This window comes from Elephas maximus, chromosome 1 (assembly GCF_024166365.1).
Source record: "Elephas maximus indicus isolate mEleMax1 chromosome 1, mEleMax1 primary haplotype, whole genome shotgun sequence".
NCBI classification, from domain to species: Eukaryota; Metazoa; Chordata; class Mammalia; order Proboscidea; family Elephantidae; genus Elephas; species Elephas maximus.
Genome location: NC_064819.1, coordinates 1298767 through 1314337, shown reverse-complemented (window position 1 = coordinate 1314337; position 15571 = coordinate 1298767). Strand labels below are relative to the sequence as shown.

General features: G+C 41.5%; 1 protein-coding gene across 1 annotated transcript in view; it reads left to right on the top strand.

The window, feature by feature from the left end:
- Window positions 1-9170, top strand: part of CCDC80 (coiled-coil domain containing 80) — a 42782-nt gene extending 33612 nt beyond the window's left edge. The window contains exons 6-8 of the mRNA XM_049875926.1: window positions 4629-4732; window positions 7440-7520; window positions 8574-9170. Of these exons, the coding sequence (XP_049731883.1) occupies window positions 4629-4732; window positions 7440-7520; window positions 8574-8920 (532 nt within the window). The 3' untranslated portion in view covers window positions 8921-9170. The remainder of the gene's footprint in view (window positions 1-4628; window positions 4733-7439; window positions 7521-8573) is intronic.
- Window positions 9171-15571: the final 6401 nt, after the last annotated feature.

The window sequence follows — 15571 nt, the reverse complement described above, 5'->3', positions numbered from 1 at the left end:
CTCAGGTCAGGTATGTTTCCACCCTCCAAACTTTTTACCAATTCTGATACCTACCATTCCTCCCACAGCACTCTCCACTTCTCTGCTGGGTTCAGTAATTTGTTGCAATGGCCACACAGAACTCACAGGCCACACTCACGATTATGGTTTTATCAGGGAGGTGACATGTTACAATTCAGGTTCAGGAATGACTCAGGAGACAGTTCTTCCTTCAGGACAGCCTCTTCTCAGCCATGCTTCAGGCAGGTCTCTCTCTAGCCCTCGGCCCCTTGGCCTGGCCTCTATCCTGCTTGGTCAAGTGTTACAAAGCTCTTTCACCTCAGCCAGTAAGTGCCTGGAGGCACCCCACTCTGCCAGCAAGTCTTGTGCCTGAAGGTGCTCAGCTTTCTCACTCTCTGGATCAGCACAGACACTGTAACCACCTTACTCTGTGGGCCAGGAAGGCCATCTTGTGCTGGTCTCCTGGTTTTGCTGCTACCATTTCTATGCTGCAGCTTCTTCTCTTCTTGCTCCATCTCTGATGTTACAGTGGTCTCTCTCTCTCTCTCCTGGGTCTAGGAGGTTCTCAGTACAGGGACCCTGGGCCCAAAGGATAAGCTCCACTCCTGTCTTTTCTTCTTCATGGTAGTGATGCCCCCCCCCTCCACCTTTCCACCTATGGGATGGCTCATTTTAAGCCTAACAGGATGGCAAAACTGAGCAATTCCCTTGTTAGGGCTCCATATACCTTACTTGCATGGTCCCACCCCCACAAGGGTGCCATGAACCTTATTTGCATGAATAGCGAGCAGTCTGATCCGCTTGGTGGGCCATAAGCTTTGCATAGTCTCACCCAGTCATCTACTGGGAGTTACAAGACCATGGGGAGAAAAACCATATAAAAGCACTCCATTGCACCGCAGATTTGTACACATATTTTGCACCTAAAGTCTTTTTAACTAGATAAGGCCCTAACATATATAAATACATTTTCCATATATTTTATGGAAGTTTATAAGAGCCCCAGCTCTTGCATTCATTACTATTTAGTAACATATATGATGGATACTTATTATGTGTATAATTGGGTTTTTTATAATACATTATAGATATTCAGGATGGCCTAGGATTAACATTTGGCTGTCCCATGGCTGAGCCTGACTGGTGGTCACAGCACATAAAATCATTCCTCTGACAATTATTATTATCTTAAAATTTAAAGTGGGATAGTGTATTGCTTAAAGACATGAGTAAGACAGCCCTCAGTTTGCTTCTGGGCTTCTCTACTTATCAGCTGTGTGACCTTGGGCTAATTACTTTAACCTCTCTGGGCTTCAGTTTTCTCACGTGCAAAATGAGGATAAGTATATCTATTCATAAAATCATTGTGAAGGGTAAATTCAATGCTCAAGGAAATACACTTAGTCCAGAACCTAGTATATTGTAAGTAATCAGTGAATGTTGCCTATTACTAATATTAGGGTTAATTATTCAGTTCCTGGTTAGAGAACTTTGTCATCAAGGAAGAGGTAAGAAAAGGAGACTTAGTAACACCCTAGAATTAAAATCCAGGTAAAGAGAAAGGCAGATAAAAAAGTAAATTAAAATCAACAGCTGTGACTAAATCTTTATCCACATGGGAATTTTCCTTTAACTTTGCTGAGTTGTTGGTGGGTCGGTATAGCCTAGTTTCAGCTGACCAGACCCTGAGCCCTGAAGCCAGTCTGACCTTCAGTGATGCTTGTGTGGTTCAGGCTATGATTACCTCTCCCCGGGACAGAAGCTCCAAAGAATGGTGTCAAATGCCCACTGATTTGGGAATGCCAGTTAAGAGAAGCAAACACATGCATGGCTTGTATAAATTTTTATTGACTGAGAAGCTAAAGTGACAGAAAAGCAAATTGTCCAAAATATGGATCTGGGCCACATTCACATCTCTTCTGACATCCGACGGAGGTTATTTTCTTTGCTGTTGTGAGCTGGGGCCTTGATTTTTGATGGAAGGTCTGTTGGAGAAAGAACCGTTACCTAAGGGGAAGTCATCCTCTCAGCTGTGTCCGTGACTGGGCATCTCAGATTCTGGCCGACTCCCATTATAACGGCATTCAGTGGGGCACACAGGTAAACAAGCCCAAATATAAAACCTCACCCAAAATAGCTTCCTCCAGGACACCCTACTGCTTGTGGGAGGCCAGGAAGGCTGGGCTGGGTGGAGCCAGGCTGGAGGCCCGTGCTGGTCTGGCACACCTCCCAAGGAAGCAAGGAGAAGTACAGGAGACCATGTTCATGATCTATCAGCAGTCCCTGCTCCTTTCGGAAGAAACCTTGCATGGTCTCAGATGCTGCTGTCCCCACCTCCATACCAAAAACGCTCATCTGCCTATTCTCAGCAGGGATTTAATTTTTCTTTCCCTTTGAAGAAAAACAAGCAGAGGAAGCGAATGTGATGGTACGGCACTCGATTCTTGGCAGCAGCATCAATTCAGAGGTTACATTTCATCAGACTATCATTTTCTTTCATTCCCCCAAACCACTCTGCCCCCAAGAGGCTGCTTTCTTTGGAGTTCAGAATGCTCTTGTTCACGCTGAAGCGAGAAGGGGGCAGGGAGAGAAGTCATGAATAAAATCAACTGATTTCCAACTCAGTGAGCGCAGGGAAGGGAGAGAGCAAAACACCCCTCCAGTGAAGGTGAGTTTTGAGACAACTTTGTACAGTGGACCCCAAACACACCTTCACTCCTTCACACCCCTTTGGACCCTGATCGCCCCAGTATTGGCATCTCTGAGGGAGGCGGACTAGCAAAACCACTGGACCAGGTGTCAGAGAACCCTTACCTGGAGTAATTGAGCATGTTGCTTTACTTCTCTAAGCCTCATTTTGTTATCTGTAAAATGAAAAAAAAATTAAGCCATGCCCTCGCCAAAGTCTAGTGAGGAACACATTGTATAGGTGACCGTGAGCTATAAAATGATATACAATATGAGTGTTAAGAGGTTATCATTTTGAGAGATAATGTCCAAGGTCTGTTAATGGACAAAGGTCTACATCTAGAAGCAAGCAGGTTAACACATGATCTTCTGTATCCATGTGCCACCATGTGGGTACCTTCCATGGATGCATTCTAGAGTTCAATTCTTCTAGCCCCTCTTTGAAGTACACAGTGTCATTTTCAATTCTGTGGTGGTTGTTAGTTCCTGTTGAGTCTATTCTGACTCATAGTGACCCCACGTGTGCAGAGTAGCACTGCTCCATAGGGTTTTCAAGGCTGTGGCCTTTCAGAAGCAGATTGTTAGGCCTGTCTTCTGAGTCGTCACTACATGGATTCAAATCACCAAACTTTTCACTGATAGTCAACGCCACTCTCCAGGTAAGGAAAAACGGAAATGTAAGTGATTGAGTGATATGCTCGAGGCACTGAAAACTGGAATTCAAGTTTCCTGGCTTGAAGACATAGCTCTCTCTATAACCCTACTCCTTGGCAGCTATAAGAGCACAAACCACGTTTACTATATACTCTAAAATCCTATGACTGTAGGTTTAGCCCCATTCCACTTCATAGGGGTACTCTTAGAAGCAAGGGTGGTGAGACTGTGTCTTACATACTTTGGACATGTTGTTAGGAGGGATCAGTCCCTGGAGAAGGACATCATGTTTGGCAAAGTACAGGGCCAGCGGAAAAGTGGAAGACCCCAACAAGGTAGATTGACACAGTGGCTACGACAATGAGCTCAAGCATAACAACAATTGTAAGGATGGACCAGGACTGGGCAGTGTTTCATTCTGTTGTGCAGAGGGTCGTTGTGAGTCGGAATCGACTTGATGGCACCTAACAACAACAAGAACATAAGTGGTAGAAGTCCCTGCATGGCACAAATAGTTAAGCATTTGGTTAAGGTAGATGGTTCGAATCTAACCAGAGCAACCTCAGAAGAAAGATCTGGCAATTTACTTCAGAAAGATTACAGCCATTGAAAACAGTATAGAGCACAGTCCTACTGAGAAACACATGGGGTCGCCACGAGTTGGAATCAGCTTGATGGCAACTGGTTTATAAGAGAGTTCTTAGGGTTGAAAAAAGGGTATATTTTAGAACCTGTATGTGCCTCTGGAAGAACCCTAGGCTACTGATGAAGGTACGTAGGGTTTTGTTTTCCAGGAATCCTCTTTAATCCATTGAGTCACTCTCCCATCTTCCTTCTTCCTGTCACTGCCATTTTCTTAAAATTCGGTTCTCTTTTTCTATTCTGTTTCCTATTCATATATCCATTTCTTAACCTTCAGACGCTAGTGAGAGCTCTGCTAGAATTGAGTTCTCTTCGGTGTTCTTCTGAGTTCCTTATTTCTGTTGCTACAATTTAAAATACAAGTTTGACCAGTCTTCACTGCGTCTGAGAACGTCACCTTACCCCAAGTGACCTCCAACTCATGCCTAGCACACTGCCAAAGTCAGAAACTGTGAAGTTACAACAGAAAAAGTGCAAGAGATGTGGTCATGCAGCTTCATGGATCTGAGAAGCCATGGAAGGTTCCCAAGGTTCAGAGTTTTTTATTCTGGGCAGAGGAAAAAACAAACAACCAAAGTTACTGTACTTTCTCACACTGGCCTCTACTGTTTGAAGTGGTCACTGGACTTCTGCTTATTTTCCAGGTTCCGATGGAGGAGGCGGTTGCTGGTGATCTCTGCTCCTAATGACGAAGACTGGGCCTATTCACAGCAGCTCGCTGCCCTCAGTGGTCAGGCATGCAATTTTGGTGAGTGGGAAGCCGGGTCATTCCTGCTTTCCCATACACTGTCTTCCTGGTCAGTTTTAAAATGGAACACAGAAGCTTAGATCATCCAAATATTCCACAGTCCAGACTGGATTCCCAGACACATACTCTATTATATTGAGCGTAACTTGATCTCATATTGGAGCCTTAGTCAACTAGGGAAACATATTTTTTTATTTTTGTAATACTCTCCCCTTTCAGCCTTTTCACTGAGGTATTAGAAGATATCTGCTGTTTGACTTTTAAGTGATCTGTATTATCTATCTTCTTGTTTGTTTTTAAAAATTTATCTCAAGACCATAAAACCGTTCCATTTTACTTACTTAGGTATCATCATTGGGTGCGTCTCCATAGACTAAATGTCTTTTATAAAATAGAAACAACTTTGGGAATTAACATATTACAGTTAAAGCATGCTGTGCCATATTGCCATTCTCTCAAAAAGGGTTTTGATCTATAACTGAGTACTAAGAAGACAAGATCTGTTAAACAGAACCTTATTTTTAAGGTAAATAGGTCAAAAAGAAATATAGTTTACTTTTTTTTTTTTTTTAACTAAGTTGCTCAGTATTTTGAAAATTAACACACGCGCTTTTTTTTTTTTCTTTTGGTTTTTGGTTTATTTACCAGACGTTATTATCTTAGTGGCCTGAAAGAGCTAACGCAGAGTTGATACAGAAAGGAAAATATGCAGTACATAGAATTGATTAATAAGTTCAATGGTGAACCAAGGAAATGAGGCAATTTTAAAAGTGGCAGTCACAACTGAAATCTCATTTAAGATATGCTTCTGTAGTGGAAGAATTTTGACAGAGTCACTAGAGGAAAATTAAAAAAAAAAAAAAAAAGCTAAGAGCCACAGATTAAAAATTCATAGCTAGAACATACATGAATCAGCATTATTTTGCTACTTCTATTAGAGAGATGAATCATCTATTAATTATGAGGCTGTGTTTTTTTGGAAAAAAATAAGGGACAGGATAAGTTTTATAAGCATTAACAGAACCTGAGGCCTTGCTGTGACCCAATACTTAGAAATACATTTCCATTTTAAGGTGTGAAACAGCAACCTAAGTGAGGGCAAAAACAAACTCATAACTGTAAGAACAACTACAAAATTCATGAATTTTTATTTGTACTCCTACCGTCAAGGAGGTTGGTAATTTAAGACCTTACGTAAGATTTGACTATGCCAGTGTTCTTAAGTCTAGTTTAAATTATGTGTAGTTGCTAATGGTGCTAAGGAAGACAGCAGCTCTTAGAGCCGTTAAATCGTGGTTTGTTCATTTCTCTACACACAGACTGCTACTACGTCAGTGTCAGCAAACCCTTTTGTAATATGCAGGAAATGTGAAAAAGTCATATTTTCCAGGAATAATTACATTCGTGGTCTTCACTTCTTAAAATACGACTCACCAACATTTACAATAAAACTCTTGACGTCTATAGAATAAGAAGAAAGACCAAAAAAAAAAATTTTTTTTTTAATAGCATTTTGCTTAGATTTTAGCTCTTGGGGGCTCTGGTGGCACAGTGGTTGAGAGCTACAGCGTGCTATGGCTGCAAACCAAAATGTTGGCAGTTCAGATCCCCCAACTGTTCCTTGGAAACCCTATGGAGCACTTCTGCTTTGTCCTATAGGGTCCCTATGAGTCAGAATCGACTCAGTGGCAACTTTCAATTTTCTCCCCTGAAAAATGAACACCATCAATACTCATATTATTAGTTCCAAATTACCACCCTAAGTGGGCTGGAACTTGGTCTAAATCTGTGAAATCTTGGTATGATGATTTGACAGCCTCCTGTCCTCCTGTTTTCTTTCTCCTGAATCCTTTCATGTCCACTTCATTTTCAAAAGAATCCCGACTAGCTACCAAGACTCGGCATTCCCTCCTTTCCTGAAACTTTAGCTGAAGATACGAAAGCAAGCTGTGCCTGCCTTAGTGTTTCCCTCTGAATCCTCTAAAGAAGTTCTGAGAACCTGCTCTTTAAGCCAACAAACTTTTGTGCAAGGAAGCCCAGAACTTTTACTGTAACAATCGCAGTAGATAGAGTCTACCGTCCTTTCTCTGAAAGTTGTTATCCGTGGAAGCTGTTATGACTTCAGAACTTTTTTTTTTTTTTTGCATAAGCCTGATCAGCTTAGATCCTCTTAGCTGTTTTAATGTTCCAGTGACTTCATTTTTGATTTGCCATTTAAGAGAGTGAGAATCACAATTTAAAAACAAATTCTACATGAATCTGGAAAAACAAATAATAACCTGACCCTGTTGTGACATCATGCTTGGTAAGGTAGAGGGTCAGCAAAAAAGACGAAGACTCTCAAAGAGATAGACTGATACAGTGGGTACGACAATGGGCTCAAGCATAACAATGATCGTAAGGATGGCCCAGGACCAGGTAGTGTTTTGTTCTGTTGTACATAGGGTCGCTATAAGTCGGGACTGACTCGATGGCACCTAAAAACAACAACTGTTCATCCTAAAATCTGCAATTGGTCTTCTTTCAAAATTTCAAAAATATTTTATTATTTTCTTACAGGAATTAAAAAAAAAATGGATTATTCTACTTAGGTTATGCATATTCTTTTTAAATTTAGGAGATTTTTAATTGTTAGGCCTCGGGTCCTTGGCAGTAAAAGATGACTTAGAATCATTTATCCTAATTTTGTGGCTTCCTTTTCTTTCAGGTCTACGCCACATAACCATTCTGAAGCTCTTAGGCGTTGGAGAGGAAGTTGGGGGAGTTTTAGAACTGTTCCCGATTAATGGTAATGTGTTGTTACTTTAATACAGTACAAAGTAGTGTTCAATGAAATTATATTAAGTTAGTTATATGTAAGCAGTGAGTATACCTCCAAGGTGAACAAAGTTCATTGAATCCCCCCTCCTTCCCTGCACGTGCGTGTGCATGTGTGTGTGTGTGTGTGTGTCTGTGCGCGCATGTGTATATACAGAGTATGGGGAGGGGAAGGGGAGACGGACAGCAAGCACCGATATTGTTTGTAATATAAAATCCCTTAAAAATGACATAAATATCAATTTTCTTAACTACAATAATGCTTTCTATCTGTATACGGTTTTATGGCTTAGAAAGCATTTTTATCTTTTATCTCATTTAATTCTCACAATAGTTTCATAAGGCATGTAGGCCAAACCTCATTTATTCCCTTTCAGTAGATGAGGACATATACTAATGGCTCAGAGAAGATGAAAGAAAATCACTAGTGACTGAAATTTTCAGAAAGCAAATCCAGTCCCTCCTCCCAAGAGTAAGCTCTTTGCATGAGAATTTGTGTCAAATACCTGGCACTGGCAGCACCAGGAAGTGTCATCCCCCTCACCCCTTCCAGTTTCTTCTTTTCATGAATTATGGTTTAAATACATTTGTCTAGATCTTCTGTAATTGGTATTTTCCACCTTTCACTATGAAATAAGTGTCACAAATAAAACCAAAATGGCAAAAAAAAAGTGAGTAATTAAGCTAATTGGCAATAAATTTAGAAATATAAACAACACAGTCTTTTAGTGATAAAATTTAAAGAAGTGGATCCTGCCGGGGTTAAATTAATGGACTGATTTTATACTTAGTAGCATTCCTGTAAAAGAGGTATCATCTGCCCCAAAGTTTGATACTAATATAGTAGAAAAGCAGGAATTTAACTCCTGGTAGAAAAAGCAGGTATTTCTTTAATTGGATTTTGAGCTACAGAGAACAGAGGCATGGGTCTTCGCTCTGTTCTTACAGTGATTTCCTCTCACTTCGATGTTGCCCTGAGCTCTGATTCTTTAATCCACTAACAGCTATTCCAATCCTACTCTAGGGAGTTCTGTTGTGGATCGAGAAGATATACCTGCCCATTTGGTGAAAGACATACGTAACTATTTTCAAGTGAGTCCCGAGTACTTCTCCATGCTTCTGGTTGGAAAAGACGGAAATGTCAAATCTTGGTATCCTTCGCCAATGTGGTCCATGGTGATCGTGTACGATTTAATTGATTCGATGCAACTCCGGAGACAGGAAATGGCCATTCAGCAGTCACTGGGGATGCGCTGCCCAGAAGATGAGTATGCAGGCTACGGTTACCATAGTTACCATCAAGGATACCAGGATGGTTACCAGGACGACTACCGCCATCATGAGAGTTACCACCATGGATACCCTTACTGAACAGAAATATGTAACCTTAGCCCCAGCTGCTGTCCCCTGCTGCTGCTGAAGCCACATGTGGCCAGCTACATAAAGGAGTTTTTCCATACTGCCTACATTCCCTGCCTTTCTCTTTCAGTGTTCTTCTAAGACTAAATAAACAGCAAATTTTTGCCGACTCACAGTTTGTTACTGAAGCTTTAAACTATAAAGACATTTAACAGAACTGTTTATTTCTGTAATTGGAGAGAATCTGGTGCTAATAATTGTACTGAAGACAGTTATTCCTTTTCTTATAATGGACATTATTTGGTAGACAAAAGACTATAAAATAAGCATTGTTAGACCTCTCTTTTACTTTTTCTTTATTTTAAGATTTATTGGTAAGTGAAAACGATTGTTAAAAAAAATTACCAAATATCCTGGCACAGATGTTTTCAGGAAAGGTGAATGTGGGGACAGACAGTTTCTTAGCACCTTTGAAATATCGGTCTAAAAATGAAACTAATTCTGCTTTGTATTGTGAGCTTCTTTCATGAAGCTAATACCTCAGGAGTCCAGTGACACTGGCCACCAAAAGCCAAAGAAAGGACCAAACCTAGGTTTGTTATCATAGCTGGTTCCTACCCTGTTTTTGTTACCTTCGGGTCTCTTCAGGGCTACACCAGGGAGCCGGGAAAAGGGACCCCTAAATCCTCACCAGAACCTGGCACTGCAGCCAAAAGTGATGCTCCCAGAGTTCTGGCAGGGAGCCACAGATTCTGCCCTCGGCTCTGTCTCTTCCATGGTGGACAGCTTTCCTCCTCTCTCCTTGGACAGTCTGTACCAGTTGCTTGATGCATGAGTTGACATAGGTGGATGTGTGTTGCTCTTAAATTTCTGCAAAGGTGAAACACAGCTCAAAAATACCATAAAATGGATTTGTTTATCATTGCTTCTGAAATTAGGTAGGGACAATTAATTTCTAAGTAAGGGGACAAATATTCTCAATTTCAAGAAATATCATAAAGGAGTTTCATCTCCCAAAGAAATCAATTGAGTAGGAATAATGGAAAATTTATAGAATGTAGTAATAAGATGCTAGCTCCTGCAACCAGACATACAGCACCTTTTCAAATCTGAGAATGCTTTTTCAGACATTTGTATAGTTTCACACGCACTGAGATAATTACCCACAATACACTTGAATGCTACTTCTTCTAACGAGTGGGGAAGAAAGCATGTCTTCATTATTTGGAGTGCTGTAGAATAAATCATAGCTCAGCAAAGGAACTGCAACACATGCAGAGGGAGATATGCTTGGTAAATGTCCTCAAAGCCTATAGTCTAGAAAAATGCAATTTATATCTCAGGAAATGGGGAGAATTAGGTAACAGAACCTGTCTTCTGGGAGTTTAGACTATCTAGTTTGAAACCTGAGTATTGATTTTCTATCAATAAATATTTACTTCCAAAAAAGATAAAAAAAAAAAAAAAGAAGAAGAAGATAGGAAAGAAAATATAGTTTTTGAGAAATATTATGAAATTATGGTGTTTGGAAAGAAAAGCAACTAGTAGATTTGGGGAAATTTGGAAGACCCTAGAAGGACACAGCCTTGCCGGTGTTGCTGGCTGTCGTGATTCCCTTCCATTTATTTCCAAGGACTGCTCTTCACCAGAGATCTCCCAGGCTACAAGGTAAATATTAATTCAGCAGAGGGACCCTTCCTTGCAACACAGGAGAAGGTCAGAGGCAGTGGAGTCAGCAGAGCTCAGCTGGTCTCATTTCCTGGAGAATATTAATAATGAAGTCTGTCCTGTTTTACTCATTTAAAAAATAGTTTGAGATGCATTAGCCGTGCCTCACAAATGGACGTTCACACCAAATTCAAGAATATGAAAGGGCGTCTATATTTACATTATTGCACTTGATATTTTCCTTTCTTAAAGAATTTTCCTCTTATTTCATAAATTTTAGTGTCTGACTCTCAATGTAAAATTTCTGAAAATATGCTTTTCCTACTGGGTTTTGGGTTACATGGATCAATATTTTTCAAAGTCATATGTGGTTAAAGTCAGAACAGTATGTCAAAATTAAACATGGCTTATAGGCATCAAAATCATTACAAATAAGTTTTATGTAAATGATTTTGACATTAAAAATCATTCTGATTACACTAGTGAAAAAATAATAATAATAACAAAGCCCACACCTTCTCAATTTCTAGAAGCCTTGAGGATAAAAACAGCTCAAGACCAGGGTGAAGGATGGCCTCAGTGGGGGAAGTCTGTCCCTGATTGATACATCCCAGTAGTTAATGTGTGGAGATTTCAGAAAAATCGAAGTTTCCTGAAAGAGACCTCTACGTATCTCTCCACCACCACTCACCGCCCCCCCCCCCCCCCCGCTGCCATGACTTTCCTCTCCTCCTGCTCCTGCTTAGTGGCCTCCACCCACTCCCTCTGCCCACCATGGCTTTCCTTTCCTCCTGCTCCTGCTTGATTGGTATGTACTCCCTGGTAGGAGGTATGCAGACAGTAGGGCATGACGGGTCAGTGTTCCTAACTCCATGTCAAGGAGAAGCACTGAAAAAGTGCCAACTACCTCTGCTTAGTTCTCTCAGAGTTGGTACAAAGACCCCAGTGACAGACTTTCCCTTAGTTCTGCTCAGATTATTAAGGACCCAAGTATCAAGGTTTGGGTGGTGAGGCTCAAAGAGTCAGTTGTAATAGAATTCGATGGGTGTCAGGGAAAGGCCACTGCACTGAGAGTTAGAGAAACTGGGTGCTTGTCCTTGCTCTGTCATTTACTGCTTGTGTGACCTGCGGGAGGTCATTACCTCTGGGTCTCGGTTCCTCTTGTGCAACATAAAAGAGTAGCGCTGGATAGAGGTTCTTGTCTAGCTCTGTGACATTTATGACTCTGGGCCCTTAGCTCAGAGGTTTTATATGATTGAATTTATGTGAAAATCTCAGAGAACTCAGACTTTATAGTCCAGAATCCAGTTCCTGACATTTGTGGAAATACAGAACAGTATTAAATAACTTCATTAGGTTCTTCCCAGCATAGTGCATGCTTTGGCTGAAGCTCATGGGTCATTACCTCTAACACACAGAAACTCTAATCATCTCCTTACGGTCAGACTGAAATTTCCAAGGACAATCAGGTTGGCAAGGACTGTACACAGCATGAACACCTGAGGAATCCCTCCAATAAACCATATGTGTGTCCTTCAGCACAATGTCCAAATTCAGTGACCACATGTGCACCACTTCTCTGATATCCTTAAGCTTGGCAAACTAAGAAGACTGCAGAAACCTTAAATATTCATATATTTTCCTTCTAGAAAGCAAAAGAATGGTCCTCTATGCCCTAACCCATGAGTTGATACATGGAGTAGGGGGGCAGGTTGAAGGGGTGGGATGGTTTTAAGTAAGTGACACTGATCCTGGGCAAAATTTTCTTTGGCTTTCCTCCTCTATCATCAGCACCCTTTTCCTCTCTACTGACACTTTTCTCCTTTCCCAGGCCTCTCTCCCATGATTCATTCTGACTCTCAGATGGCTACAACTGATTAGGTGTAACAGATAGGCTAAAGTGTTACTCTTTCCAAGAATATCTACAATCCAAAAAGAGATCCTTGACAACTATTGTATGAGACCACTATTTTAAGAATTGTAGAAAAAGTTTAAACACAGAAGAAAATATCCTTTGATGGTTACAAGAGTGGGGAGGGAGAGAGAGGGGTATTCACTAATTAGATAGTAGACTAGAACTATTTCAGGTGAGAGGAAAGACAATACACAATACAGAAGAGTTCAGCACAACTGGACCAAACCCAAAGCAAAGAAGTTTCCTGAACACAACCGAACACTTCTAAGACTAGATTAGCAGGGACGGGGGCTTGGGGATCATGGTTTCAGGGGACATCTAGGTCAATTGGCATAACAAAATGTATTAAGAAAACATTCTGCATCCCACTTTGGTGAGAGGCACCTGGGGTCTTAAATGCTATCAAGCAGCCATCTAAGATGCATCCATTGGTCTCAACCCACCTGGAGCAAAGGCGAATGAAGAACACCAAAGACATATGGTAAAGATGAGCCCAAGAGACAGAAAAAAAAAGCGTCGCATAAACCAGAGACTACATCAGCCTGAGACCAGAAGAACTAGATGGTGCCTGGCTACCACCGATCACTGCCCTGACAGGGAACACAACAGAGAATCCCTGATGGAACAGGAGAGCAGTGAGAAGCAGACCCCAAATTCTCATAAAAAGACCAGGCTTAATGGTCTGACTGAGACTAGAGGGACCCTGGAGGTCATGGTCCCCAGACCCTTTGTTAGCCCAAGATTGGAACTATTCCCATAGCCAACTCTTCAAACAGGGGTTGGACTGGACTATAGGATAGGAAATGATACTGGTGAGGAGTGAGTTTCTTGGATCAAGTAGACACATGAGACTATGTGGGCAGCTCCTGTCTGGAGGGGAGATGAGAAGGAAGAGGGGGACAGAAGCTGGTTGAATGGACATGGGGAATACAGGGTGGAGAGGGGGACTGTGCTGTCTCATTAGGGGGAGAGCAGCTGGGAGTGTATAGCAAGGTGTGTATAAGTTTTTGTATGAGAGACTGACTTGATTTGTAAACTTTCACTTAAAGCACAGTAAACAAATAAATAAACTAAAAAAAAAAAAAGCAAGATCCTTGAAAAAGGAAGGTAGGGAACACCTTGGCAAGACATTTCTGGAAGATTGCCAATCCCTACTGTAAGCAAGCCTCACTTTTCTTCCCAGAAAATGTTAGAAGAAAAGTAAATTCCTCCTGTAGCCTTCACTATCATTCCTTTTCTGTCTCCTCCAGCCTCTTTTCTCTTCAGCTTGCTTCTTGTCATAAACTGTCTTTGGAGAGCCAATTAGGACAGGTTAAGCAGAGGTAGGAATATGTTCAAATTTGGCAAGTCCTGGTCAGGAACAGCAGAAAACCTTGATGTGTGGAAAGAACCATCTGATCATTCCAGTTCTTAATCCAGGATGTTAACTTATAGGTCAGATTCAAATCATATGGCAATTCAAACACTTACTATATTTCTACCATTTTCTTTGTACTTTATTAAAAACCAGGAATGCAAAAATGAAAAAGATATCTCCCTGTACAGAAACTCACAGACTAGTAGTGGACAGTCATGTACACAGTTAATTATGTGTAAGATAATATGTATATTCAATGATTGGTTCAGGTAGGTGGGGGAAAGGAAAGGACGGGGAAGAGATGATGAGTGATATTCCTTCAGTTGACTGGCAGCTAGAATTATGATCCTGCTCTTCCCTTCAGAGTCACATGACTTGAGCAAATACCTCAGATCAGCTCCACTGCCACCGTGGTCGATCGTTTTTTGATATTCATACTCCAGACACTGCTTCTCCTGGGAACTTCATAGCTCTCTCACCTTTGAGCAGTTGTCTAGATGTCCATGAAAGATGATGGCACTTGTATCAATTAGTTCATGAACACCACCCCTTCCCTAAAAAAAAAAAACCTAAAGTAAAAAAAAGTAGCAAATTGATAGAAGAAAACATCAAAATTGAAACTTAACCTCATAGCATGAACTTTGAGAAATGTGCACCTAACTGCCACCTCCAACTTGAGGAACCTCGGCAGTAAGAAAGATAATAAGTAACACACTTGCAGTCTATTGGCCATCCAAGGTTGTGAAAAGAGTGTGGGGGTGGTGTCTGACCTCCTCCAGCCCCACAAGGGGGAAGAGAAATCAAGATCAACAGCCCAAGGCTGATTCCTATGAAGCGGAGGTCAGATATATGCCTCCTCTTTCCACCATCTTTACCAACTCTAACACAAACTTTCCCTCCCGCGGCACTTTCTCCTTCTCTGTTAGGTTCGATAATTCACTGCGATGGCCACACAGAACTCACAGACCATACTCACGATTATGAGATTTATTAGGGAAGTAACAGTTTGCAATTCAGGCTCAGGAACACTCAAGTGTACAGTTCTTCCACCCAGACAGCCTCTTCCTAGCCATGCTTGCAGGCACGTCTCTTCTTGGCCCTAGGCCTCTGCCCAAAGGCACTTGGCTTTCTCTTTCCTTGGGCTTGGAAGTCCACAGTGCAGTCTCCTGCTGCTCAGTCTCTCCTGCCACCGCTTCTCACCATCTTCAGGGTTACGCTTGTTCTCTCTCTCTCTCTCACTCTGTCTCTCTCTCAGTCTTCTGCTTCCAGGAGCTTCTCAGCATAGGGATCCCGAGGCCAAAGGATGGGCTCTCTACTCCTGGCTGTTCTTGCTTGGTGGTGGCAGGATCCTGCTCTCTGCTCTGGAATTGGCTCTCTTTTAATGCAAAACTGATCAATCCCCTTAGTAGGCCACAATTACCCCATCACATAGTCCCACCCAATCTCCTGGTTGGGAGTTACAAGATCATGGCTAGAAAGGCCACACAAAAGTAAACAATCACACCGCAAAGGGTCAGCAGTGGTTGAGCGGCCAAAGACAATCTACTTGTCTATGCTCTACATTTTCTTTTTGTTTGTTTTTGTTTTTCCTTCTGACCCATCTAGTTTCCTAATTGGAGGAAGGAGGTTTGAAGGGGAAGATATATGGAGGAGAGAGTTGTTTTATAGCTAGACTGTAAAAACTCTATCTTTATCTCTGAAGAGATCAGAACATCTGGTTTCT